General features: G+C 41.6%; 2 protein-coding genes across 5 annotated transcripts in view; one reads left to right on the forward strand and one right to left on the reverse strand.

Annotated features, from left to right (window-relative positions):
- Positions 1 to 4,921: 4,921 nt before the first annotated feature.
- On the forward strand, positions 4,922 to 12,955 carry stx4 (syntaxin 4). 2 transcript variants are annotated; one of them, XM_046069200.1, is made up of 10 exons: positions 4,922 to 5,134; positions 5,485 to 5,589; positions 6,465 to 6,564; positions 6,710 to 6,784; positions 6,871 to 6,941; positions 8,490 to 8,598; positions 9,768 to 9,841; positions 10,839 to 10,976; positions 11,059 to 11,169; positions 11,453 to 12,955. In XM_046069200.1, the coding sequence occupies exons 1-10, from the start codon at positions 5,105 to 5,107 to the stop codon at positions 11,531 to 11,533; spliced, it is 894 nt and encodes a 297-aa protein (XP_045925156.1). In that variant the 5' UTR covers positions 4,922 to 5,104; the 3' UTR covers positions 11,534 to 12,955. The 2 variants fall into 2 exon arrangements, with proteins under 2 accessions (XP_045925156.1, XP_045925155.1); XM_046069199.1 differs by having other exon boundaries at positions 4,923 to 5,134; positions 5,482 to 5,589.
- A 182-nt stretch (positions 12,956 to 13,137) lies between these two features.
- Positions 13,138 to 27,225, reverse strand: part of LOC123983070 (Snf2-related CREBBP activator protein) — a 36,984-nt gene continuing 22,896 nt past the window's right edge. For 2 of the 3 annotated variants that reach the window (XM_046069198.1, XM_046069196.1), the window contains 13 exons: positions 26,908 to 27,072; positions 26,557 to 26,709; positions 25,866 to 26,189; positions 24,076 to 24,251; positions 23,566 to 23,879; positions 23,260 to 23,462; positions 22,720 to 22,889; positions 22,305 to 22,501; positions 21,591 to 21,705; positions 20,909 to 21,034; positions 20,506 to 20,682; positions 20,156 to 20,239; positions 13,138 to 19,561 (listed from right to left, as the gene is read on the reverse strand). In XM_046069198.1, coding sequence (XP_045925154.1) covers positions 14,654 to 19,561; positions 20,156 to 20,239; positions 20,506 to 20,682; positions 20,909 to 21,034; positions 21,591 to 21,705; positions 22,305 to 22,501; positions 22,720 to 22,889; positions 23,260 to 23,462; positions 23,566 to 23,879; positions 24,076 to 24,251; positions 25,866 to 26,189; positions 26,557 to 26,709; positions 26,908 to 27,072 — 7,112 coding nt within the window. In that variant the 3' untranslated portion in view covers positions 13,138 to 14,653. The remainder of the gene's footprint in view (positions 19,562 to 20,155; positions 20,240 to 20,505; positions 20,683 to 20,908; positions 21,035 to 21,590; positions 21,706 to 22,304; positions 22,502 to 22,719; positions 22,890 to 23,259; positions 23,463 to 23,565; positions 23,880 to 24,075; positions 24,252 to 25,865; positions 26,190 to 26,556; positions 26,710 to 26,907; positions 27,073 to 27,225) is intronic. The other variant, XM_046069197.1, reaches the window with a different exon arrangement.

Genomic DNA, 27,225 nt, shown 5'->3' on the forward strand with positions numbered 1-27,225 from the left:
CCCCCCCCCCCCCCCCCCCTTCTTCCAGTCTTTATGCTAAGCTAAGCTAACTCCAGCTCCATATTTAGTAGGCCTATACAGAAATGAGAGTGGCGTCGATCTTCTCATCTAACTCTCAGTGACAAAGCAAATAAGCATTTTCATTACTAGGTAGAATTATTCCTTTAAAAATATCTGGGTATCCATGTCCAGCTTTAATTTCCAGGTTTTAAAACGTTCTTTTCTCAGATTTCCTGCAAAAACATTCTCAAGCAACTTTCTTTGTCTATTAAATGTGTGGAACGATTGGGATGCCATGTTTTTATATATTTTATCCCCTCCATTATAAAGCAAAAATCTGTGTCTATCAACGATGCTACAGTTAAATAAACATATGTTTCTTGGCATGTCACTGCAGATTTATTAGTAGCCTTGGGTGAGCTGTGCCCCCCCCCCCCCCTCCCAGCAGGGTGCCCAGAGGCCGCCCTTGGCTTTTAATGGTCAGCAGGCAGCAGCCCTGCTCCTTGGGTACCATGTCCTGCTCCCTCCTCATCTGTGTGCAGATACGCTCCTCCCTGCTGAGCTCAATCAATCAACGTCCACACACTGCAACTGTGACCTACACTGACAGTTAATGCTTTGTGCAAATCAAACCAGCTGAGCAGCAAAAGCCCATCGAGTGAAATGCCTGAATAGTGTAAGTTAAGCTGGCAGCCGAAAACACAGGCGACAAATTCCTGCTTTGGCTGCGTTGAGTCAGAGCCAATTAAAGCAGAGGACGCATCGTTTATACAGATTTTTCATAAACTCAGCACTTACCTGCCCACGGTTTGGTTGGCGAGCTGTCTCATTCGGTTGAACTGCTTCTTCATCTTGTGTTTTTCTGCGTTACCACCGGGCGGTACAGCCACTCCACATATCTCATTGATAGAATAAAGTCAGAGCTCCTCCGCTGATCTATGGCAGACGAGGAGGTTCAGTCTTTAAGCGTCCAGTTTGTGCATCGCGGTGGGGAAACATTGAGCTAAATCCTCCTCATTTTTGCTGATGAAGACTGCGCGTCTCTGTCACCCGCTCCGCTGCGTTGCTCCAGAGATGCTGGACCGATTTTTCTCCCCCAACACTGACAGCTCGCTGGCGACACGACGTCCACACTGGTGCACTATGGGAAATGTAGTTTACTTGCATCTCTTCTTCACAGATCCTCATAGGGTGATTTAATTCACTTTTTAAAGCTTAAGTTCCTCCAACTATACTGACTACTGATTCATACCCAGTAGCAGAATAGTTTACATTTACATTTACTCATTTGGCAGACGCTTTTATCCAAAGCGACTTACATTTGAGTAACAACATACAAGCATTGATAAAGCATCGAAAAAGCATCTATAATGTAGGGGACAATAGATACTAGTAAGAGCAGCAATAAATGCTAATAAGAGCCATTAGCGTTTATCTTTTCACATCTTATTGTCAGCTTTATATTTATGATTCTTGCCCTGCAGTACTTGCCCCATCTTAATCAGTCTTATATTTTTCTACCTGCTATGTTTATCGTATCAAAACACCAAAGCAAGTTCCTTGTAGGTGTAAACCTTCTTGGCAATAAAGCTGATTCTGTAAAGTACTTAAGTACAAGTTTGAGGTAGGCTACTTAATATATAGTAATACTTGAGTGTTTTCTTCTCGTGCCACTTTTTATTTCTACTCCACTATACACCTCAGAGGTAAATGTACTGTTTACTTCACTACAATTATCTGAAAGCTTTTGTTACTAGCTACTTTACACAATACAAATTTTTTTTTACTTTGGCATTTCTCGCTATTTTCTGAATGTTTTACAAACCAAACAATCAATCGATTACTGCAGAAAATAATCAGGCAGATTAATGTCTACCACCTAAACCAACTACAAATCAAATTTAAAATCCTGCTTATTTGTGTAAGACATTGATTTATTGTTGTCTAATATCTGTAACGGTGTAGCCTTTCACCTGCCTGTGATAGGTGTCAGCAATCTCAAACAAACCGCATAAACTTGTTTTGGCTATGCCCATCCAAACTGGATGGAGATTTGTAATACCCTGTCAGAGATAACTGGGGAAAAGTACAACTAAATGCTCTCAGTGCATTGTTTGGTGTCTTGGTTTTTGTCACCCTATTAGCTAGAAATATTGACCAGAGGGAAATCAACAGCATCTCCCTCTTAAATAGGCAACCTTAATTTTCTTAGATTGGAGAAAGTTAGACTTTCATTAAGTGGCTCCTCCAATAAATTTGGTAAAATATTGGGTCCATTCTTCTGGTTCATTAAAAGTATTATTTCCCACTTATTCCTGATTAAAGCGAGTTTTGTGGTCTGTAGAGGCATCAATAGTGTGTTTATTGCTGCTTTACTGATTATATGTGTCCACTAAGGAGACAATTTAGCTGACTGGTTATTTTAGTTTTCTCTTTCTTTCTAAGCTGTTTTGGTCTTTAGCAAAATGTCAGTGGTCAATTTTTATAATAGCTTTGTATAAAGGCGGATACATATTAATTTTTACTTTTTTAAATGCTCTTGCAAAACAAAAAAGCTAAATCCTGCTTTTACATTATTTAATGATTTAATACAAGGGACATTTTCTGCATAAATAAAATTTTCTGATTATACTTTTACTCAAATAACATTTTCAATACAGGACTTACTTGTACTACAATATTTTTACAGTGTGTTTTTAGTACTTTTACTGAAGTAAAGGATCTGAGTACTTCCTTCACTTCTGCTACTTAATACCACAAATTAACTAAATGGATGTTTAAATGCAATTTGGATTAAAAAGAAACATCTGAATACATTTTTGCATTGTTGTTTACATACCTGATATGTTTTAATGCAATATGTGTCTTGATACTGGAAGCTTCCACATCTGTAGACCTCTAAACCCCCCAGACATTGCAATAAAAACTCTCAAGAAACTTATTTCTCATTTCAAGTCCAACTAAAATCACATTTAGACGTCCATTTTTACAATAAAAAATAACAAGCAATGCAATTTAATTGCTTTAATTTTAAGGGTAGCCTATGACAATAGTTCCCAATATTGGGGTTGGGGCCCAATTAATCTAAGTGGTCACACGATGATTAAATGGATATGAAAGAGAGAAAAAACATGATACTGGATACCCCTTTAAAAAGACGTCTAAAAATCCTTCAAAATGAAAAGGAAAAATGAAGCTTTGTTGAAATGCTCACCATTCATACCCACACTGGCCTAAAGACTAATTATCCTTAGAACTGCCATGCAATTAAATACATATATGAGCAATAATAATTAAAGTAATTGTAATATTTTTAAGCATGAATTGAGTACAATTGTCAGTTTAAAGTAAATACCCATGGGTCATTTAAAAGACTTTAATTACCCTGTAAGATTTGCATTAAAAAAAATCCCTTAATCTGTACCTCTGAATCAGAACCCATAATACCAACCATTATTTCTTAAAGCCACATTAATTTTAATCGATAATGGTTCTAGATTTCATGAAGAAATCGAGGGCTTTTAAGGTAATAAAATAATGTTTTGGCTCGCTTTGACTCAGTTAATTTAGCAAACGTACAATGATTTAAACTGTTGTGAGCTGAATGTCAGTAGCATCATCAAGTCACATCTGGATTATTATTTGTTTTGCATGTTTATTATCTGACGTGTTCGGCCTGTACTCTAAATGTCAGGCATATCAGCCTAATCAGTCTCCAACAGGCCTGTTCATAGCAACAAGGAAATGTCAGTAGAATTGACTATTCATAAGGACGTTATTAATTAGGCTTTATTGCACATCCAGGAGAATTTTCATTGTCAGGTTCAGTCTTGATAACAGATTTTAAAAATACACTAAAGCCCTGCGTCCCTGATGAAGAGTGTAAACTCCAGCTTGATTGGATGTGGTGTCGGCTTAGGTGCAATAGCAGGCAAAAAGCATCATCTTGTGGCTGTCTGAGTGAAGTAAGAAGCTCTGGCGTTGCTCTCAGTTATTTTTAATCTGCAGGAGCAGCAGGGATGACACAGTCTGGACAAGTATGGTACAGCGCTTAAATAATCACATCATTGGGAATGAAACAGCAAGAAAATGGAATTCACCTTCTAAATAACACAGCAAACAACATCAACAATGACTCATGTGTGATATACTCTGTTCAATACTGTCATGGCAATCAGAGTCAGAATTAAACAAAAATGTGATCATAAAATAATTTGTAAAATATTGAATAAAAGATTGCTCTCATCTCAACAAAATAACTTAGAAACAACCCAATAGTGGTCTATTAAAAATAAATGAATAAATAAAATACAAATAAACCCTTACATAACCTCCTTCAATGTGTGCACCAGGCTGCTACAGATGTTCTACCAGTCTTCTTTGCTGTGCTGGGACAACAAACTGTGCAAGCTGGTGAGGAGGGCCAGCTCAGTGGTGGGGATGGAACTGGACAGTGTGGAGGCAGAGACTGAAAGGAGGATGAGATGGAAGCTGAAAGCCATCATGGACAGCCCCTCTCATCCTCTCCATGCAGAGCACCTTCACCCACAGTCTCATCCAAAGATATATATATATGTATATATCTACATAGAATGTTACTGATTCTTCTTTTATTGTATCTGTTCTTTTACATTCCTCTGTGCTGTTATGTCAACCTGAATTTCACCTACAGGTGATTAATAAAGGTATAGGTTATTTTATCTAATCTTAGGTTGTACAGGTTCATGGATATGAAGCGTTTGAATATACTCTAAGAAATTACATGACACAGTAAGCAAAAATACCATTTTAGGCACTGGCGGGACATTTGTATTGCAGAGTTCAAAGGGTTAATAACAATATTATAATAATATATATAAAGTGTAATAATGTATCTGCCCTCTGCAGTTACACTCAGCGGTCACAGGTGGCGCCAGTGAGTAGACAGCCAATGTTTTGAAGCGCACCAGAGGAAGAAGCCTTGCTACTGGAGTTTACTAGTTGAATGACAGGAGCTCACAGCAAAGTTTACACTTACCTTCTCTGCTTGGGAATAACTTACCATTCTTCAGCGCAGAGTCGCAGCGGTTCCGACACCTGACTGGCGGCTTGACCCTGAAAGAAAATGCGGGACCGAACCAAAGAATTAGGGAACGTGAGTGTCAAAGCAAACTGCTAACGTTAGCAGTTAGCGCGCTAGCCTGCTAACTTAGCCAAGTTGATTCCTTCGGGTCGAGTAACGGTCCCTAACTTCTTCTGCCGTGACAACTTTGAACAAGAGAGTAAACTCTTACAAGTGGTTAATACAACAACGTGTGACGGTTTGCATGTCTAAATGTTAGCGACATTTTATTTCCAACTTCCGTTCCAGCCGTCTGTACTTCAGGATATGTCAGGCCGGGACAGGGCACGCCTGCTGGGGCTGATCGAGTCTGTCTGAAGGAAAGATTTTCAGACATGAGAAAGCCCTCACTGTAATATCTTTTTGTTCATGTGTTACAGCAGAATGCCGAGACTTCAGACGAGGACGAGGAAGGCAAAGCCTTGATGATCAAATCTGGAACCTCTTCAGTCAAAGAGGAGAAGGAGAATGAATCATTCTTTAAAAAGGTGGAGTTTATCTAAACATTGAGATTAATTAACCTAACCTACTTATAACATGTCTAAGATCTAAAGGGCTTGTCTGGAAGTGTTTGTCTTAAATTATAGTGGTAGGAAAATAAAGTTTGAATGTGAAGAATAAACATTCTGCATGTTTGTTTACATTGTTAAACTGAGAAAAGGACACATGGACCCAGTCTTCTCTGAGCTTTCTAAATGTTGTTTTGTCAACATCCCAATCCCTGCTAATCCCAGTGTCATTGCCCTCAGCTGCCATGGATAAGGTCCCAGTGTTATTGCCATATTATAAGAGCTGAAATGAAAATGAAAACAGTCACTGGTTCTAACATCCAACTTCTCATATTTGAGTATTTGCTAGTTTTCTTTGTCCTCTGTGGTAGCAGATTAAATAACTTTTGGGTTTTAAATTATTGGTCGGTCAAAAGAAACTAATTCAAGATTCATTCATTGTCAGATGTTTCACTGCACACTGAAATTCTTACTTTGATGTCCACATTGAACGCCTACAATAAAAAATAAAATGTATGTATAAATAAAAATAAAATAAATAGAGCTGGAAAATAAGCTTCAAATATAAAAATGTAAAAATGAGATGGGAAAAAATATGTCGCCGTAAGACTGCTGGCATCAGTCCACTAGCAGAGAATATATAAAACAGAGAAAAGCTGCAATTGCTCACATTTGAAAACCTGGAACCAGAGCATATTTGGCATTTGTATCTAGATAGATGAGTTAAACTCTTAATTGGTTAAAAAAAACTTGTTGTGGATTAATTTTCTGTTGGTTAATTGACAAAAAAATGCAACTGTTAACAATATGTCTGCCTACGATCTGTAAGACTACAACTTCTTTCCAATTCTTAGGTTAAAGAAATTCACGAAGGGCTGCAAAATCTCAAAAGGATTGTGTCTGAGCTTGAGAACAAACAGAAAACTGTGCTGGGTGTGGCACTGCCAGAGGAGAGTAAGTATGTTTGTTTAGGCCAAAGTCAAGTAATAATTGAGAAGATTTAAAAGTCTTTACCATTTAAGTCAACATTAATAATAATTGCTAAAGTTCTGAAATGGGGCAGTGGATTGCTGAATATGTTGTTTTCCTCTTGCGTTAGGTATGAAGAAAGAGCTCCAGACTCTTCGAGAAGAGATAAAAACGTTGGCGGGTCAGATCCAGAGAAAATTAAAAAGTGAGTAAAGTATTGATGGATAACAAGTGAACAGAATGTTTATGTTTTTTTGTTTGTTTACTTGGATTACACTTATCTTTTCACAGGTATTGAATCGAAAAAGGGAGAGGAGGATGGAAAATATGTACCCATAAATGTTCGGATGCAGCGGACCCAGGTTGACTCTTTCACTTTTGCTTTTATGCCATAACATCATAGTCTGAAGTCGTACCTTTCTAAGCATATAACTAGGGCTGGACAATTAAACAATAACAATAATTATCACGATATAATATTTTTCAATAACAAATATTCAATAAATGTTTGATTTTATTCACTTGAATCATACACAATGTTTATTTTGTTATGGAAAAAGGACTGAAAAAAGCTTTTACTTAATTTTACTCATGCATATTTGTTGACTAAGATTTTATCAGAATTGTTTTGAATGCTCTACCTCGTTTCTGTGAAGTGATCCACTGATTGGCATCAAGTGTTGACCATAAAGAAGAGTTTAAACCACAATTAACCATCAGGTTTCTTCATATTTCTCTAAACTCAAAAGAAATAATGATTTGAAATGTATCTTGATAATTAACAGTTTTTGACTCTCACAGATGTAACATCTTATCACATCTTAAAATATCAGACCTTATGTTAATCTCCAACAAACATAGCCGTGGCTGCAGGAAGCTGTTTTATTCCACTTATTATCAGAGCAAGAGGTCAATCAAGGGTGGAAAAAGCCTTATGTAAACTCAAAGATTTTTAATTTCATTTAAAATAGCTGGTTTTATTTATTTATTTATTTTCAGTTAGTTAACGTGTGTGTGTGTGTGTGTGTATATATGTATATGTATGTGTGTGTGTGTGTGTATGTGTGTATGTATGTATGTATATATATATATATATATATATATATATATATATAATAAAAATCTTTATCTGCACTTACTCTGCTCACTCAAATAATGTTTTTGGGTTATTTTAAATCATTGTGGATTCTGCAGGTTAGCTGCTGCATCTTAAACAATACTGATTATCTAAACATCTTGGGGGAAACACTGGGGAAAGAATAATTTGGATTTATTGCTTGTGTTGCCACAGTCAGAACAGGTGTTGATAGTTAAAAGTTGATGAACTTTATCACTTTAATGTGTTTACTAGTATTGTATGAAGATATTGCATTTACAGGAATGTTGCATTCATGTGAGGAAGTTTTCACTAACCAAGTTCCCATCTTGTTATTTTATCTATAAACACCTTGTTAAGCATCATGTGTTTACTATACATTCAATTGCCAGTTTATTAGGAACACCTAGTTACAACTAACGCAATCCATAGCTCTGCAATAAATCCTCTATTAATGAAGGTTATAATAAATATTTGATGAAACAGTTTTAGAGGTGTTGATTCAATTGTGTGGCCTCATTTTGTCCACCCCATTAATATGAGTAAAGGTAGGTTAAATAACAGAAACGTTGTAATCATTCAACACCTCCTCTAAAACAGTTTCAACAACATCATGAGATTTATTGCCGTACTGTTTTATTAGACTGCATTTACTTTAGCTAGGTATAGCTAATAAACTGGCAACTATCCAACAATACATATACAGAGACATAAAAATGTATTCACATCGCCCCCTCAGTTTAAGCCTTGAATCTTCAGTAAAACCATGAAGTAACACTGCAGCATAGTGACCAAAGTGTTTCCATCTCTCCAGCACGGTGTCTTGTCCAAAGAGTTTGTGGAGCTGATGGGTCACTGTAACACCATCCAGGCCCAGTACAGAGACCGCAATGTGGAGAGGATACAGAGGCAACTCAAAATCAGTGAGTACATGAAGCACGGCTGTGATTTCTTCATCTGCGTGTTCAGTTGTGTGGTCTTCTCCTTTCTCTGACTGTCACTTACTAATATGAAGTCTTTACTTTTAATACACCATATTAAGCATTCAGACACACTATATAATGATTTAATAAATGGTTTGTAACACACTTTAATGTAGTTTGTAATGTAACTCCTATTACAGCTGTTTATACAGCAGCCTCCACTTATGGCTGCCCACAGGAGGCGTTACATTAATTAACAATTATATATGCTTACAACTACATTTTACTGTGTTTATAAACTATCTAATAAATGTTTATATGCTGCTTATCAATGCTAAATATGGAGGTTAAAGTAAAGTGTCAGGAAAGATACAGTCAGTGTTAATTTCACCAGCATATTTGCACTTAGTTACAGTCTGTTGATGCAAAGGATTTAGCTTAGTCATTATATTAACTTTATCCAATATACACTGACTAAAGGTACGGCCATAGAAACGCAGGACTCTCCCGGATAATATAACAATCATATTGGCCACCAGTTTTATTTGTTTCAACTTTTGTTTAGGAGAAATCATTTTGGCTCAAAATACTACAATACCCATGAGCCTTTCTCAACACCGTCCTTTTTAGCTTTCATCCTGCCTTTAGCATGTAACAGAATTTTAAACTCTGTGACTGGATGTTTCTTACTAAAATGCACCTTAACAGTCAGGAGTTAAATTCTACCTCAGCTTATTTATGTACCGGGTCGTACCCTCAACATTTAGTAAAAAAAAAATATATATATATATTTTCTAACACAGTTGTTAATATTTTAGACTGATGATATAAACGAGAGAGTTTCCTGATGATCTGCAGCTGTAGAAGAGCTCCAGCTGTGAGTCACGTTAACTTTGTATCTGAGAAAAATTACTGGGGCTTTAACCTCCTGAAATAGTGAAGAAACACGCTGGAGAAATAACTTCTCCATTTCTAAACACAGTGCTGCAGTGTTTCTGTTGGCTCAGTCATTATTTCAAGCAAAAAATATCCAAGATTTGATAGTTTCTGATTCTGAGAAGTTTGTTTTTTTTAATTTTCATTTTCAGTGTCGCTCCTCTGCAACATTTCTCAAAAACATGAACATCCTGTACCCACAAACACTGATCTAACGTGCTTCTCACTTTCAGCCGGAACCAACGTGACAGACGAGGAGCTGGATACTATGCTCGAGAGTGGGCAGACGGATGTTTTCACACAAAATGTGAGTGCACGCGAGATGAAAGGCTGATGTTGGAAACCACAACACAACAGCACCTGCTGTAGCAGAACACATTTACAGTTTGCTGGTGTTTTCCATCAACCACCATCTGGTGGTAGTAGTAGTAGTAGTGACGTAGTAGTGACTTTAAGTGTTTGAAATGATGACAGATTTGCTCTGTTGTAGCTTCACTAGTTGCTCAAACTGGACAACATATTTGGTAAGCATTCAAAAGAATAAGAATTTGATGCCTTTAGTGTTTTGGTAGCTCCTAGTGTGAAGGGCCCGGCTAGCTTTTGATGTCTGTTAGAGACAGTGGTGGAAAGTAACTAAGTACTGTACTATTTTGAGGTACTTATCTTCATTTGAAATGTCACTACATTTATCTGATAGCTCTAGTTAGTCTATAGATTAAAATTTTACACACACACACACACACACACACACACACACACACACACACACACACACACACACACACACAATATGTTTACAGTTCATAGCCTTTTTTTGGCTTGTGACATGGTACAAAACTTTCAGCTTCACAAAGAAACTGCAAAAAGTAGTCCATAAAAATAAATGTTTATAGCAGAACTTATAGTACTATAGTTTATTCTTCTTTCCTCTCCCATTAATCATCTCGCAACCCCTCAGATTAATTTTGTGACCACTTGTAGGGGCCCGACCCCTAGGTTGGGAACCACTGGACCGAACTGTATATACAGTAGTTAAAACTAGCTCCACCTTGAGCAGCTACAACAGTAAAATGCTGCTACATTTATGATTATGATGCTTTTGTACTTTTATGATTATTATTATGAATTGAAGGCTTTTACTTGTAACAGTGTATTTTTACAAGGCTGTATTGGTACTTTTACTTATGGATCGCAGTACTTCTTCCACCACTGGTCATAGATGAAACCCTGAAGCCTCGTGACTGTTGGAAGATCTTTCTATTTTCCATAATGCAGCTAATAAATATCTGCACTGTGTTGTACAGATCCTTATTGACGCTAAAGCTACAAAGCAGGCTCTGAATGAAATTGAGTCCCGACACGATGAGATCCTGAAGCTGGAGAAGAGCATCAGAGATCTGCACGACATGTTCCAGTACCTCGCCATGGAGGTGGAGGCTCAGGTAAAGCAAACGCTGATGAAGTCTCTCAGGCTTGTTTGGGTTACAAAGAGTTATCTGATTCTGAAGCATTTGCCTCCTGCAGGGGGAGATGGTCAACCGGATTGAAACCAACATCAACCAGTCTTCAAACTATGTGGAGAAAGCAAAGGACAACACAGCGAAAGCTGTAACATATCAGCAGAAAGCACGCAAGGTACAACGTGGTTTCACATTAAATGTTTAAGATACCATGAAATGGACACTTTAACTTACTGGAAAACATTTTAGTGGGCAAAGGTACAGTTCTGACTTCTACCAGTCCTTATCAAAACAAATAGTCTTTCTCTCCTTAAACTGATTTTCCACTGGTTTACTCTCTGGACACTGTCCCGTCCCAACAGGAATAAATTGGCCATTTCATTTATCTTATCTTTATGTTGCACCTGATTCATTTTGCTTGTGTATTAACTGATCTATTTATGTCTCCTTCAATGTAGAAAAAGATTTGGATCGCGATCTGTTTGGCCATCCTCATCCTCATCCTAGTCATCTCATTGGTCTCCACCTTCGGCTCCTAACTCCAGGCAGTGCGAGTTGGCTGTAGACCTGTGTGGCAGAAGCACATTCTGGGTTTCATGTAAAAAATATTCATAATTTAGCATGTACGGGTGAATTAAGAGAGCAAATTATGTGTTATCATCCCTCTGCATTTGTTATTTTCACATTTTATATTCCTCTAATCCTCCTAATAGGACTTTTGTTTTTTTAAAGAGATGTGCTTTCTGTTGTTTTAACTTTCAAATGACTACAATCTTGCCTACATTTCAACTTCCACTCAAGAGGTAGCGCTGCTGGTTTATGGAGTCCCCCGGTCAGATTCTGGTCTGCAACACAAAGACCAGGACAATGTGTGAACTGTTACGTCAGCCCCTCTTCCCCTCCTACATAGAAAAAAGAGGAAATAAGTGGCCTTGAGAAAGGCACAATACAGTATTGAAATCCAACATTGCGCTGTTCATACTGTACTCAGGAAACTGTGCGTTCTTGTTACCTTGTTGTTTCTGGATCAATTGGAGACGTAAATAACAATTGTAATAGATTAGAGCTTTCTTTTATAGGAATATAGTAAATAGACTAATATAAATGTACATAACCTATAATGCTGGTGATTATGACATTCTTTATGCAGATGATTTTTTTTAAAACTTGAAAGTTGTTTCGTTACTGCCTACATGTAACAAGTGTAAATACAGATCTTTTTTTTGTGAAACAGCTCCCCCCCACCCCCCCACCCCCTCCCTTTATCTTTATCTTACGTGTGTCTGCACTGCAATAAAAAGGCCTACGGCCCACTTTTATTTGTCCTACCAGTCTGTATTTATGATTTGAACAATGTTGTGTAAGCTGCTACGAGATAATTCTGCAACAACACATAATGAAGCCTTTTCAAAACGGTGCCTTCTTCTTTATGTACACGTCAACAGCTCAAGTTGAGTTTGTGATGTTGAGCACTAACATTGTAAAAGATGGAGTGAGTTTTTTTTATAGTTTATATTTGTTTGTATTCAAACTGCAGTCTTTCAGCTGGGAGTCCTTGCATCTTAGCCTGACACGTATACTCTTTAGACTTTATTTTTCCTTCACTTGTTTGTCACATTGTGCAATGTCTCCATTTGTCTTGCTAGTTTTGCGACTTAAATTCAATTCTGCGGGGAAAAATTGTAAAGAAGTGAACCCAGAAACCAATTTATGGAGACAAACGGTACCTGCTGTCCACTACAACATGACAAATGTGTAACGAAAAGTAAACCAAACCCGTTTTATTGTTGTCCAGTACTCATTCAAGTCTCCTTTGGAAACAGAAAAGCTGCCTGTCTGCACAGTTACGAGCAGAAAAAGAATGACTTTGCTACTGTGTAATATTATGGCTGTTGAATTTTGCATCACATTTATTTTAATATAGATTTGTTTTTAAAATAAAGTACTGCCATCGTCTATTATTCTGTTTGTCTTGTATCCTTAATTGTAAGACCTTGTTGGTTCGTTGTTACACAGACTGAAAATTATTAATTTCCCCCCCCATCGAAGCCTTTCTTTAAAGTACCTAATAATAATAATGTCTGAAACAAACCGGTATTTCACCCACAATTAAACACATTTTCAACACAAGAAAAATGGCAACTAATTTTTGGTCTTTTTATTCAACTGTAATTGTCTTAATTTTTCAAGTAAAACAATGTGGAATTACAAGGGATCAAAGGAATGCAACAAATGAAGAGAGAAATCATAAGACCATCACCATAAACTACCCATCCAACCCAACCCCCACCCCAACCCACATTTGCTCAAAGTAGCTTAGACAAGTCCAAAAGTAAATCGACAATTTACAGTCATCTGGAACTGTACCAGTAATTTTATTCACATATTTTGTCCAAGTATTTTTACATGAACGAAGAGCAATGAAGTGATGGTGACAAAAATTCAGGTGAAAAATAAAACAATTTGGTAGCACTGACGCACATGGTGCTTTCCTTGTTTTCTGGGGAGGATCTTTTTTTGTGTGTGTGTTTTGTTTGGCTTTTTTTAAACAACGAGAGAAGCTCGACACCCCTGCTTCAGGTGCTTCACAAGGCAATCTGAGGTTTAAACCCATTTGGCCAAATAGGCACTCTTAAATTTCAATAACTTTGCCTTTTCTATCTAAATACAAGACAAAGTGGGCCGTAACAATAACTGCCTTTGGGAAGATTAGGAAAAAGCTAATTGGATTTTTCCTGCTCCGGGTCTGTGGTGGGGAGCAAACTTAAATTAATACATTTTTCGAGCTGTAGAGATACATCATAAGGTACCAGGAACCAATTAATTGACTGAAGTTGATGTAAAAATGTATTACTACACCACAATGTACTCAAAAGCCGAGGGCCACATTATCAGATGTGCAAATGAGAAATGCAAGGCTGGATTTAAAAATGAATCCAATGAACAGAAACTGACATGAAAAAAGGGGCCCAAGCAAAGACAAGCTCCAGCATAGTGCAGCAAAGATCACATTGACAGATCAGTTCTCTTCCTAATACCCTGGAAGAAATAATAAAATATGCATAACTTATCAACTGACTACAAAGAAACAATAGTCAGGGACAGCTGACGAAATTTTCAAAACCAAACTTTCTAAAACCTCCAACTTACAATACAACTGGTCACTCAAAAGTTTTTTATGTCACACAAATGACTTTTCATTTATAACCCTAATAAGAGGGTGCTGTATAATCCCATCTTAACACATAAGATCTGAGTTTTCCAGTCTTTAATGATTACAGTACATAATGTGAACTAACAACCTTCCTTTATTACCTGTTGCACCTTTATCCCACTCAAGTCCCAGTGGTGAATCTATCCACTGTACTGGGCTCCGTCTGTTTACGGACGCACAACGATGGCGCCACATTTTTTTACTCTCAGTCCGGCATCCCTGAACCTTCCCCCAGCTGACAATGGCTGAGCTGGTGAGGGGACCAGCTCTAATTGGAAAGGGAGAGGGCCCAAGAGGCAGGGGAGGTCCCTGGCTTGTGCAGCACACAGTTCCCTTGCATTCATTAGAGTGCAGACAAAGCAGCAACCTTGGAGCTTGTGACACGCTCCCTTATCGTGCTCCGCAACAACACTCTCACTTTTAGTTTTTCTCTTTGGCACTCTGATCATGTTTTGTTGTGACGATGTTGACCAGAAGAGGAGCGGGTGTTTGCGGCCGGTGACCGGGCCTGCGCCGCTGCCAGTGCTGCGACACTACGCAGCACCCTGTCCGGCGTCCCCTCTGTTCCCGAACTGCTGGTCACCTCCTGCGAGAGCTTTTGAGACCTCCTGCTGTCCTGCCGGCTCTCCCTTTGCTGTCCCTGCTTCTCTTTTGTGTGTCTGCTCTTTGCCCGCTCTGAGCTGCGCTCGCTGCCGGAGGAAGCGGCACGGGACTCTCTGTGTTCCGTGTTTTGAGAGCTGATGCTGTGGGTACGCTGGCTGCTGTTGCTGCTGCTGCGGCTTCGGCTGCTGCGTCCACCACCGTCGCCCTCGCCATCACTGCTCATGCTGCTGCAGGCGCTGTGGCCCCGGGACGACGACTGCGCCTCTACCTCGCCTTCCTTTCCCCCTGACGACTTCCTACTCCCCCGCTCCTTTTCCTCTGGTTTGGGCCTCTTGTACTCCATTTCCAGGGGTGGAACCAGAGAACCGGGGCATTGTCTGGTGGAGCGGGAACCAGAGCGACTTGTCTGATTGGGTGTTGAGGGCTTGCTGCCACTGCTTTTATTATTAGAAAGAGTTACAGAGTTACTCTGAGGAGAGGCTGGTACACTTTTGCTTTTAGGCTTTTGGTTCTTATCAGAAGAGGAGGCAGGAGAGGTCCCAGCAGCCTTAGCCCCCGAGTCTTTCCGAGTGGTGTGGCCAGGTGTATCCACCCTGCCTTTCATTGCTAGGAGCTTGGCTGCTGCATTGAGTGCCGAGCACCTCTTTCCCAGAACTTCAGGCTCAGGAGGTAAGGAGGGAGCGCTGTTTGTCTGAGCTTTACAGTCTTGTGAAGGCTGAGATCCTGCAGACTTCCTGGTGATCCTAACAGAAGAAGTATCACTGCCAGACTCTCCACCCGTGGATATGTTGGCATTGTTTGATGCATTTCTATCAGAGCTGTGTGCAGGTTTCTTTCCTTGCCGGTTGTTGCCCTTTTCCCTCTCCGGCTCTTGTCCCCTGTGCTTGGCTGAGCGAGTCAACCGTTGCTCCTTCCTGCTCTCGCCGTTGTCCGAGTCCGAGGAGGAAGAGGAAGCCCTGGAACGCCTTCTCCGAGAGGTAGCGTCTGTGAGATCCTTCTCGCTGCCTTCCTCTTTCTTCTCCCCACCCTCTTCTTTTTTCTCCTCCTTCCCTTCTTCTGAGGTGACATCCATTCGCCTCTTCTTGGCAGGATGTCTATTCTCGTAAGTCCTCTTGTGGTGAGCATGGCGAGTGAGAGTAGTTGTAGAGCACCCAGATGATGGCGAGGAGGAGCGAGCGGACTCCTGGCTACTCTGGCGACTAAGAGGCCTTTTCTGATCTTGAGTAGTTTGCTCCACTGCCTGTTGCTCAGGTTCTTCTTTTTGAGGCGTAGTTGTGGACTGTGCTTCTCCACCGGCTTCCTCCCTTCCTGACTCAATGTCTTTGGTCTCAGAGGAACTTTCCACCTTTCTCCTTTTAGGCTGAGACTTACAGATGTCGTCCTCCTCCTCCTCCTCCTCGCTAGTCCTAGCTTCAGCCTCCACAGCATCGACTTCCATTTCTGTCACCTTATCCAGCTCTCTTTTTGATGCAGACACTTCCTGCGTTTGCTCTAAAGAATGATTCTCAGTTGAAACACTAGAAGGAGCAGATGCCGGGCCCTCTGCCGGGCCCTCTGCCGGGCCCTCTGCCGGGCCCTCTGCCGGGCCCTCTGCCGGGCCCTCTGCCGACAGCTCTGGGGAAACATCTGTGGACGCAGAGCTTTGCGAAACGACTGCAGAGGTTTTTGTGGTGGACACAGGAGGAACCGTTTTCGCTGTGACAGCTGCGGCTGCTTCCGCTACTAACACAGGAGTGGCTGTGGTAGTGTTTACTTGGGGAGTTGTGACAACATTTGTGGTAGAAACTGTGACAGACATTCCTGGGGAAGATGTAGTTGTGGCTGTTGGTAATGGAGCTGTTGTAGCACCTGTAGAAATTATTACTGTAGGTGGGATCTTTTCTGCAGTTGTGGCAGGGGGAGCTGAAGTTGTGTGATCTTTGGAAGGGGCTGCTGCTACAGCGGTTGTTACCTGGACTCCTTCTGTCGAGGGTGATGTGGTTACTGTAACCGTCTCTGCCTTGGCTGTGGTAGTTACACTGACAGTTGTTATAGATGGGGTCGGAGTGCAGGTCAGGGAAGGTGCAGCAGGAGGTTTTTCTGAGGACGTGCCAGCAACTGGTACAGTTGTTACTTGTGCCTGTGCAGCCACTTGAATTGTTGTTGTTGTTTTTGGTGAGGTTGAGACTGGTTTGGAAGTCATCACATTATTCCTTGCTTGGGCTGGAGAAGATGCAACTGTATTTACAGCAGGTGATGAGGCTGTTGCTACTAGTGGTGGTGTCGTAGAAGCATTATCAGACATGGTTGGACTTGCAGTGTGAACTGTGCCCTGACCAGTTGAGTTTAATGAACTAGCTTGGACGGTTTTTACTGTAGTTGTCATAGTTGCTGCTGCAGCGGGGGAAGACGTTGAGGCTGGTGAAGCTGTAGCTGGGCTAGTAGCTGTGGCTGAAACCTTCTGGGTGGCAGCTGGAGCGGAGGTTACAGTAGCTTGAGTTGATGTTGTAGATGACAAATCAGAGTCTTGCGTTACAGCTGTAGTTTTAGCTGTGACTGATTTAACTGTAGTGGTGACTGTTGGTGTACCGCTGACTGTTTCTGATGTTAAGTTAATAGCTGTTGTGGCAGGGACTGATGTTGGAACAGCTTTGACTGCCACGGCAGACACACAGGATGGAGTGGTAGCAGCTAGTGTAGCAGCTGTGGTGGTTTTGGCAGAGTCTGGTCCTGTTGTTTTCACAGTTGTAGAAACTAAAGGCTTTGGCTCTACAGGAGCTTTAGAAGCTGTGGAAACCACAAGTGTTGGTTTTACACCTGGAAGAGTTGATGCGACAGTGACAACGGGTGGCAATTGAGATGTGGTAGTGTGGGTAGCACTGACTGGTACAGTGCCTGACGTGGAAAGTGTGACAGAAGATGCAGAGGAAACCTGGGTTGATGCTTTGTCTGGCCTTGGAACAGTAGCAGGGGCTGAACTAACTACTTGTTCTGTGTCTGATGTGGAGGAGGCCACGGGGAGGGGTGTGGTCACCTGGGGCGCAGGTGCCGTGGGTGCTTGGGCTGAAGCGGAGATTGGTCCAGATGTTTGATCTGTTGTTGTTGAGGCTTGAGGTGGATTTGGAGCAGGGGCCGAAACTGGGGGTAGTACCTCAGCCTTAGTGTCGGTTTCCTCAGCTTTGGTAGACTGAGAGGCCTGACATGTAGGGACCGCAGCAGCTATATGGGTCTCTGACTTCAGGGGAGATCGGACTGTTGGCTCTGTGCTAGCATCAGTTTTTGATGTGCCAGATACACCAGTAGTGGTGATCTCATTTTTGGAGTTCTGTCCTTCACTAACAGTTTCTGGCATGTTTGTGGAGTCTTTGCGAGGACGACCCCTCTTACGTTTTGGGGAGACAGGGGGATTCCCTTCCTCACTTGGCGACGTGGGCTGTGGGGAAGGGGTCACGGTGTTGTCAAGCTCAGCTAACCTACTGGGAGTCTTAGGGGGCCGGCCCCTCTTTCTTTTCAAAGGTGTCACAAGAGAATTCACACTGGACTCTATAGGGGTTGAAGTGGCGTCCTTGCCTGGTGGTATGTCAGTTTTTCTTGACTGGTTCCCTCCCCTTCCTTTGCCCAACAGCTGCTGCTGTTGCTCCACCAGCTGAGCAGCCATGCGAGATTCAGTTTCCAACCTGCGTCGTACAGGCAGATTTCTCAGCACAGGCATGTCAGGAGAAAGATGGGGTGGGGAATATGGAGGATAACTTCTGACAGGCTGTGGGGGCACAGATGGACTAGGAGTAGAGTCTTGGTCCTGAGGAGATTTGGTAACAGATCCTTTAGTTATGCAGTCAGGGCCCGGTGATGTATTGTCTTTGTTTGGTTCGTCGACAAATACAGCAGTGGTATCCTCCACAGTTGCCTCCTCTGAAGAACCTCCACCTCCAGTGCCGCTTCCTCGCCGCCGCCTCCTTCTTGGCTCCTTCTCCTCCACCACTGTGACCAGCCTCCCTGGAAGCTTCCGCAGGACTTTAGCTGACGGGGAGTCTTCAACCAGGCCCCGCAGGACTTCACCATCTGCTGACTGACGCTTGCGAGGCGATCGGGAGCTGGTGGAGGGGAGAGACATGGCGCTGTGGTCTTTGCTGTCATCATCTTTTGCCTGATGGTCCACTGGGCAGCTGGATTCTAGCGATGACTCAGAAACCCTCCTCTCATTCTCCCCGTCTTTCTCCTCTCTGCCTGCTTTGGAGTTTCTGCTGTCAGTCTCCCCAACACATGGTTGTTTCCCTCCAGGGGGGGAGGTTGTAGGAGAGGAAGGCACTGGACTGGGATGGGAGCGGTTTGGCAGAGTCCTGGTTTTGATGGTCTGGTGATCTCTGGCAGGAGACGAGGCTTTTGAAGATTTGGAGGAATCTTGAGAGCTGGTTGATGAGGAGGTTTTGTGATAGTCTGTGTGGGACGGGGTGGTAGACACCGTATCAGTGTCTTTGGCAGCTCGTCCTCTCAGACCACAGCGGGGTCTTTCAGGCACTTCTTTAGGGGTCGTTGGCTCAGGCTCAGTTTCGGGCGAGGCCCCACGCAGCCGACCACTAGTCCTTGTAGAGGTGACAATCTTGTCCTTGTCCTTGGGTTTACGGCCACGGCGGGCTGTGGCTGGCTGAGCAGGCTCCACAGAAGCTGGTGGTGACAAAAAGTCATCGTCGTCGTCATCAGATGAAGCGTGGAGCTTTAGGCCCTCCTCCTTGGCCTGGTCCAGGCCCTTCCTGGCAGCCTCCACTTGCTCCTAAACAGACACAGGCAGAACAGATATGTAGAAGGTTTGCTTTTACAAAACTGTTAAAATTTCATGTTCTGGTTGTGTAGGACTACAGGGTTGGACAAAGTACTTAAACATCTTGCAATGTAACACAAAGTAGTGTTAAGGAAATGACCCTTTAATACTTTAAATCATTGTTGAATAAATACCTCAGTCAAAACCACTATGATGAGTTCACCAGATAGGTATTTAGTAGTGCTGAAACGATTAAATGAGTCAATTAATGAATTAGTTGATTGACAGACAATATTGATCCCTGAATTTAGGTCAATTCATAAGCAAAAAAGGACTGCTCTGTTTTATATCATTGTAAATTAAATGTCTTTGGTTTTGGACGGACAATATGAAGCAGATTTGAAGAAATCACCTTTTCCACCATTTAATCGCCATTCACTCAAGGAAAACTGTATTATAAATGTGTTTATTTGTACAGCCCCGTACCTTTGTTTTGAGGATGCTAATTAAGATGAGCCTAAAGTAAAAGTTGAATTTATTAACTCAAACTTTTTTGAAAGCTGAGCTGTTGAGATGCAGATTTCAATGATGAAGATGTGCCGTTACCTCAGCCTGCTTCAACTCTTCTTTGCATACATCTTCTAACGAGGCTTCCAGGAAGTTCATGGCGTAGCGTTCAATCGGAGTGAGCTTGGGATAGACAGAGAATATGGTAAGTTAATGCAGATATACAGCAGAACAAGATACCAAATGTTTCAGTTTGTGCGTAAATACCCCCAACTTCACTGACACCTGGCAGTAAAACAGATGTTACCATTTCGGCTATGGATAGAAAATTTATTATATTTATTTTTTTACATTATAGATGTATAATCCAGGTGTTCAAGAGCGCAAACCAATGTTTTATTCACAATTTTTTGTTAATAATCCAGTTACACAACTGCCTGATTATTCACCTGCTCCACCAGCGCAGCAATTTCCTGCTCGGCCTTGGAGAGCTCCTCCACTTCCTCTTGTTCCCCTCCATCGTCCAAAGGTATGTTCTCGTTAAACTCTGCAAGTTCAGCCACCTGCTCTGCTTTGGCCTGAGAGGCTGCCACTATGTCCTCCTCATCCTCAGCGCGACACAGGGCCTGCAAGGATCAATCCAAGATGATTAGGTTATGTTTGTCACCATACTGATTGTTTATTAATACAGTTAATATGTTTGGAAGTTCAACATCCAAAATAATACAGCAGTCGAATACAATTTTTATATAGTGCTACTTTCTTCAACTGCGTGCTGTGTTGATAATTACCAAATGCTAGGTGCTACATACAAAATCTATGCAAGTAAACAGCCCATGTGATGAATCTAACCTGCTCCAGTATGATGGTGCTCTGTTTGTTGACAGTTTCCTCCTCCTCAGCCTGGGGCACTGACAGCTCCACTGCCGCCTCTCTCTTCTCCCCGTCATTCATATCAAACAGCTCTCGGATGGTTTGCTGACAAACAAAGTGAAAATGAGACACGTTCAACGCAGGAAAATGGCTCTCTGTACTTGACTAAAACTAAAATAAGAGGCGGTTGATCACTCAAAAAGAGCAGTTATGCTAATGGAGTCATTTATTCAATGCATTAATTATAAAATGTTACAATATCGGCATACTTCAAATAGCACAGGTTAGATCTGAACAAATTTCATTTAAAAAAAAAAAAAAAAAAAAAAGAAGAGGGCATAGCCTATTTTTCTGTGATGAAAAAACATCTCAGTCATCAAGCACACACCTGCATGTTTGTGTTTGATTGAACCAATGATTGATCATCACATGATTAAGAGCAGCGGCCATAAAAAACAGGCGATTAGAAAGAAGTGAGAAGGCTTGACTGAATTTAAGTTTATTCTCTGCACTGTTAAATGAAATCGGCGTAGCTGGTAGTAGAAATAGTGAGATGGAGTATTAGGGTTAAAAAAATAAAAAATAATAAAGGGTGGTTCACCTTGCTGTTTGTAAAATAAATAATCAATTTGTGCATAGTACACCAAATGTAAATTCCTACCTGTTTGAAGAAGGCAGTGGTGAAGTTTCCTCCTTCAATGGCCATATCTCCCAGCATCCTCTTCTGATTGGCTTTCTTTAAAATGTTCTCCTCCACTGTACGCTCGCTGATCAGCCTGAAGAGGAACACTAATGTGTTGAAATCACATTTCTTCATTTTGGGTTATTGTACTTGTTCAGAAGTATGAGGAAAATACCACGGCCTTAAAACAACACGAGTACCGAATGACAAATTTATCAAATGTCTTTTCCTCCTTCTCTTGCTCCATACACCTTCCATCTATAGTCTCATTGTTTCCACATCTGCCGTTGGTAAGGAAATATACTTGACTTTACAAAAAATATTTACGTACTTTTTTTTACTGAATTGGCATCAAAATGTCCACGATTAAATGGTAAATCACAACATCCCCTGAAGGCTCAGGAGTAAATTTGTGGCATCCTGGCGCCACTACCCTCAATACCCTCTAAATCACATGTGCACCACAAAATCTAACCACTTTCCTGTGTGGTTAAGATTACTTTATACTTCCTGTTTTAATCATGTGTTAAAGTTCAAAATGAAAGTGCAACTGTGGACCAAAACGCACTATATAATTATGACAAGAATTTAAAAAGAGAAATGCCTTTTCCTACTCTTTCCTGTTTAACTGTACAAAGCAATTACACATGTATACGTAAACTCAGTCAATTTGTCCGTGTATTGCTTATGTACCTGTAGATGTGGACGTCTCTGGTCTGGCCGATTCGGTGGCAACGGTCCTGTGCCTGGGCATCCATGGTGGGATTCCAGTCGCTGTCGTAGAATACGACTGTGTCGGCCCCCGTCAGGTTGACCCCTACACCTCCGCTGCGAGTTGACAATATGAAGCAGAAAATACGGCGATCTGCATTGAAACGCTCCATGAGAGCCTGAGGATGAAGCAAGAAGATGCAAACAGAATAAGCATTAGACACAGCGGACCGATTACTTAAATATTGTTACATATGTTTCCATTCTTTTCATTATGTGCAGGATAAGAAAACACTTGAATATTGTGCTGTAATTTTGGGGATATCAGGAAACTGCATAGTTAGAAATCTAATTCTATTTTCATATATGGTTATTTGACAGTTCTGTCAGTACTAACTTGTCTCTGCTCCACGCGGGTGCTGCCATCCAGACGGAGGTAGATGTGTCCGTGGTAGTTAAGGAACTGCTCCAGCACATCTAACATTCGCGTCATCTGAGTGAAGATCAGCACTCTATGGCCTCCTGTCTTCAGCTTTCGCAGCAACGTGTGGAGCGTCTGCAGCTTACCTGTGTGCAGGGGGCACAAGGAGGAATACCAATTATTTAGGAAAACAAACAGAGTCACCACAATAGTAGAGTATAATAAACTGCCAAAACATATAATACAAAAACAGTCAAGTACGGTGCAGTTATAGAGAACGGTCATTTTCTGACAGAGGTGCGGCGTTTTGATTTTTTAAGTGAAAGCAGGCTTTTCCCAAATCACACTGACCACAGCTTAAGAGCTGGAACAAGGAGGCAGTTTTATTACTTTGTAGATAAATAATAAGTAGACAATTGTCTGCTTTCACATTAAGACCAAATACAGAATATCAGTACTCGCTGCTGTGAGTGTTTTCAGAGTCTTTCTGCTCTTGGTATCAAACTTACACCTTACCACAATCATACTGTATGAGCCTCAGGTCCGGGAACTGGGTCCTCATGTTACATTGGATACGATGGAGACTGCGAGTAAGCGGAGCGACTTGAGTTGCTAGCATGGAGGAGAAGACTGCCTGCTTGTGGCTCAGAGAGGGAGGAGGGTGGCAGCAGTGCATGGAGATTGGAGGAGCCTCCACTGGAGGAATCGCAAATGTAAATCTAAAATGGGCACAGTGAATCACAGTTAGGTCACAAATCTTCCCTCCTAAAACTCCTGAAAAGCATCATGCAAGGAAACCAATCAATTGATCCAGTCATCTACCTGTCTACAATGTCACTGAGCAGCTCCAGCCTCTCCTCAATGCTACTGACGGCCTCTCTCACAGCACGACTCTGAAACCAGTGGTCGTATTTGTTTTGCCACTGTGCGTACAGTAAGCTGCTTTGGCCCGAGCGGCCCCACTCCCCTTGAGGACTCGGGGCAGCTGGCGAGGGACGGGGACCAGGGAGAAAAGTCAGGAAGTCCAAAACCTCTCTGCCATACATGGGCTTTGCAGCACACCGGTGCTCGTTGACTCGAATGATGAAGTCCAGTTGGCTGTCGCGCTGCTGTTTATGCTTATCTGCCAGCCATGACTGTTGAGTAAGAGGGTAAACATTAGCAAGGCAAGAAGCTGGAACATAAGATGCTAAAACAGCGTTCACCGTGTTCTAAATAGTTCTTAAGTGGTAAGTGGATCGCTTTGCGTGTCTTAATACTTATTCTGTTGCAGTCAAAACCACTCGACGTCTCTTGATGGTGATATCAGTATCAAGAGTTCAACTTGCTTACCATGTAGAAAGGAGAGCGGGGAGGGGGACGAGGCACTCTCCTGGGTGGAGGGTAAGCTTTTGCCCCTGTACTGAGCCTTGATTTTGTGGTAACAGGTGTTTGACCGCTGCCGTTATTGTCCCGTGGGGCTGCTGAAGACTTGGACGCAGAGCACGAGGTCGTCACCTGAACTGGAGCTGAGGGGAGGATAGAGGAGGAAAGCAGAGCGAGGCAAACATGCCTGTAAATAACTAAAGTCCTGCAGTACAAATCAGCATGAGTCAAATTCATTTCAACAATAAAAAGAAATGATTTCTCCAAAAAAAATAAGACTCTTGACAGTCACAGATATTTTTAAGTCATTACAGTTATTGGGGCAGATGACTTGCAGATTTTGGATTGAATTTATAATGAATCAGCTGCAGTTTTGTTTACAAAACCTATTCTTGGCTTGTGACTTGATTCAGGCATAGGATGGAAACAGGATTTATAGTATTAGATAGTATTATAAGTATTAGATATATAGCCATCAGCATGATTCAGATAGTGTCAGATTGTTGACCACAGAAAGTATTTAAGCCCGCCTCCAGTCAAATTGCTCTTTTTCTGAATGTTGTTGCTTCAATTAACACATCATTGTGCACCGAGTTTGACACTGGAAGGTTTTGATTCTCAACTACTTGGGAAGCCAATCATGGTCCAATATGCAACTTACACAAGTGTGATGTGGAAACTTCAGAGTCTCCGGTGCACAAACACAGAAAGGACCTTTTAGTGAGGTAGGAGACATCTTGTGTCCAGTAGTTAAAACTTAAAATTAACAATTTACATTTTCACACAGTGTGTTTACATGTATTTTATCAGGTTACTAAGAGAAACAAGGTTACATGGGTAATCATCCACTGTAACCTGGTTACTGTAAATTACATTTATTCATTTAGCTGACGCTTTGATCCAAAAAGACTTACAAATGCTATATGTGTCAGAGGTCGCACGCCTCTGGAGCAACTAGGGGTTAAGTCTCATGCAGCAGGACAGTAATTACATTTCTCCTCCAATCCCCTACCTCATTTTGGAACAATGGCTCACTTATTTGAACTGATTTTGTGGTAGAAGATGCTATGTTGGTCCAGAGTGTTTATTTTTTTGCTGTATTGCCGCGGTGCAGTGAAGACAGGAAGGCAAAAAGGAGCTCCAGAAGTCTTACTAAGTCAGGATTCACTGCAGAACATTTAATTTTGTTAGTTTCAGTAAGATTTTTGATCGGTTATTGTAAATTTAAGGAGGTATCGTTGCGTGTAATTATCTTGCCTTCCATTCAGCCTCCCCGCTGTTACTTTTCCTGTGCAGTTTTTTTTCTCATGCTTGTAAGTGCTTGCATACATGGCAGGAAAAAAAAAAAAAGGGCATGGCAAGAGAAATCTACTTGGGGAAATCAGATTTCTCTAATGCCTACCCCCAATAACAGAAACATGGCATCTCATTTACAAGAAATTAGCTTACTGGAGGAAGCCAATTGTAACCCAGTGCATGTAAACGTACTGATAGATTCTAGATTTTTTAATGAAAAAGAAAGAGTTTATGTGATTGCAACATTTTTAACTAGTAATTTGACTTTTCTTTATGTAAAAACCATATTAGACACAAATTATTATTGAAAGCAGATAATTATTTTATCTGAAAACATGTCTGGAGTGGATCTGTAAATATACTAAACTGGCTTCCAGCGACTGGTTAAACTTCCCTTCCTCTTCCTACATGACACACTGCACATATCTGGTACTCTAAGCAGCTCAAGCTCGTTCTCTCACCTGGCTGCTCTGTGCTCGATGGAGGAGGCTGCACTACTTTGAGGACTGGACGAGGGGGGTGGGGCTGGTTCGGGGTTGAGCTAGGATTTCCAGGAGGAGCTATGGTGTAGTGGGCAGTAGCAGGACCAGGGGTGCGCTGGACAATTTGCAGTGGAGCAGTGTTTCTGAGGGGGGTTGGGTTGGCGTGGGGGGAAGGGGATGCCTGAGGAGCAACACGAGGGGAAGGGGCCACTGCCAATGTGGGCACAGGTCCGCCCTCCTTGCCTGTTGTCTGACGCACAACGATCTTCACAACACCGGGGCTGCTCACCATGGAGGGGGTCACTAAGGACACATAAAACATAACAGCTGTGAGAAACAATGGCTATGAACAGATACAATACTGACAACTGTAAAAGACAGGATTTAAATTCATTTCCTGACAGTGTCATAGGTTAATTTCAAAAGAGGGATAAGAAAAAAATCAATAGGAAATCATATGCAAACACAGAAAATTATTCTTGGTCTTCAGGCAAAATTACTTTTTCCTTTAACATTACTTCAACAGTCAATACTTTGATTTTTAAGCTTAATGAACATATATAATTGAATTAAAGACTTTGCCCTTTAAGATAAATAACTTTGATAACGGTCTTTGTCTGTTAATAGGCAGAACAAGAAAGAGAGTAGAGAAAGAAAGAGGGTTAAAAACCTTGAGGGGAGACATTATGAGGCAGCCGATTTGCAGGGATGGCAGTAGAGGTGCTGGCAGGATGCGTGTTTGCTGTGGTCTGGACAGCCACCTGGGCAGGCTGGCTGATGAGGTGGTGCTGCACCCCACTGGACACCAGATGCATCACATTACCTGCAGGGCGAGAGTGAATCAGACAGGTAAACAGGGATCCATGTTTTACAGTGACATCTGCACACAGTCACTGGAAAAACCACCTACATCTACATTTTAATTTGGTGTTTATGTGTGGTTCATCATGCATGCACCTGATAGACGACACTGCAACCTTTTTGGAATTGTACACCAAGTACAAGACAGTCAAACACTAACCTTGCACTGGGCGTGCAGGAGCTGCTGGGACTTGGTGAATCTGGGCACCAGACAGAGTGAGTTTGTTGCCCTGAAGCTGGAAGGTGACGGGTTTACTGCCTTGACATGACGACATAGGTCGCCCTGCCAAGGAGGCAAGCTGGGCAATGCTCACTACCTCACCAGCTTAGGAAGGAAAACAGGAAAACATGCATCAGAAACAATATTACATTCAGGTGACTACATGACAGTGTAGACGGTTACAAACAAGGACCTGTGTGTATGATGTTGGTTTAAAGAGATGGTATTATGCTCATTTTCAGGTTCAAAATCTTATTT

Source organism: Micropterus dolomieu, linkage group LG14 (assembly GCF_021292245.1).
Source record: "Micropterus dolomieu isolate WLL.071019.BEF.003 ecotype Adirondacks linkage group LG14, ASM2129224v1, whole genome shotgun sequence".
Taxonomy (NCBI): domain Eukaryota; kingdom Metazoa; phylum Chordata; class Actinopteri; order Centrarchiformes; family Centrarchidae; genus Micropterus; species Micropterus dolomieu.

Coding starts and splice junctions, on each gene's coding strand:
- stx4 (XM_046069199.1), top strand. CDS start 5,105: ATGCGGGACCGAACCAAAGAATTAGGGAAC. Junction 6,565..6,709: donor TGTGGCACTGCCAGAGGAGA/GTAAGTATGTTT, acceptor CTCTTGCGTTAG/GTATGAAGAAAGAGCTCCAG. Junction 8,599..9,767: donor ACAGAGGCAACTCAAAATCA/GTGAGTACATGA, acceptor TCTCACTTTCAG/CCGGAACCAACGTGACAGAC.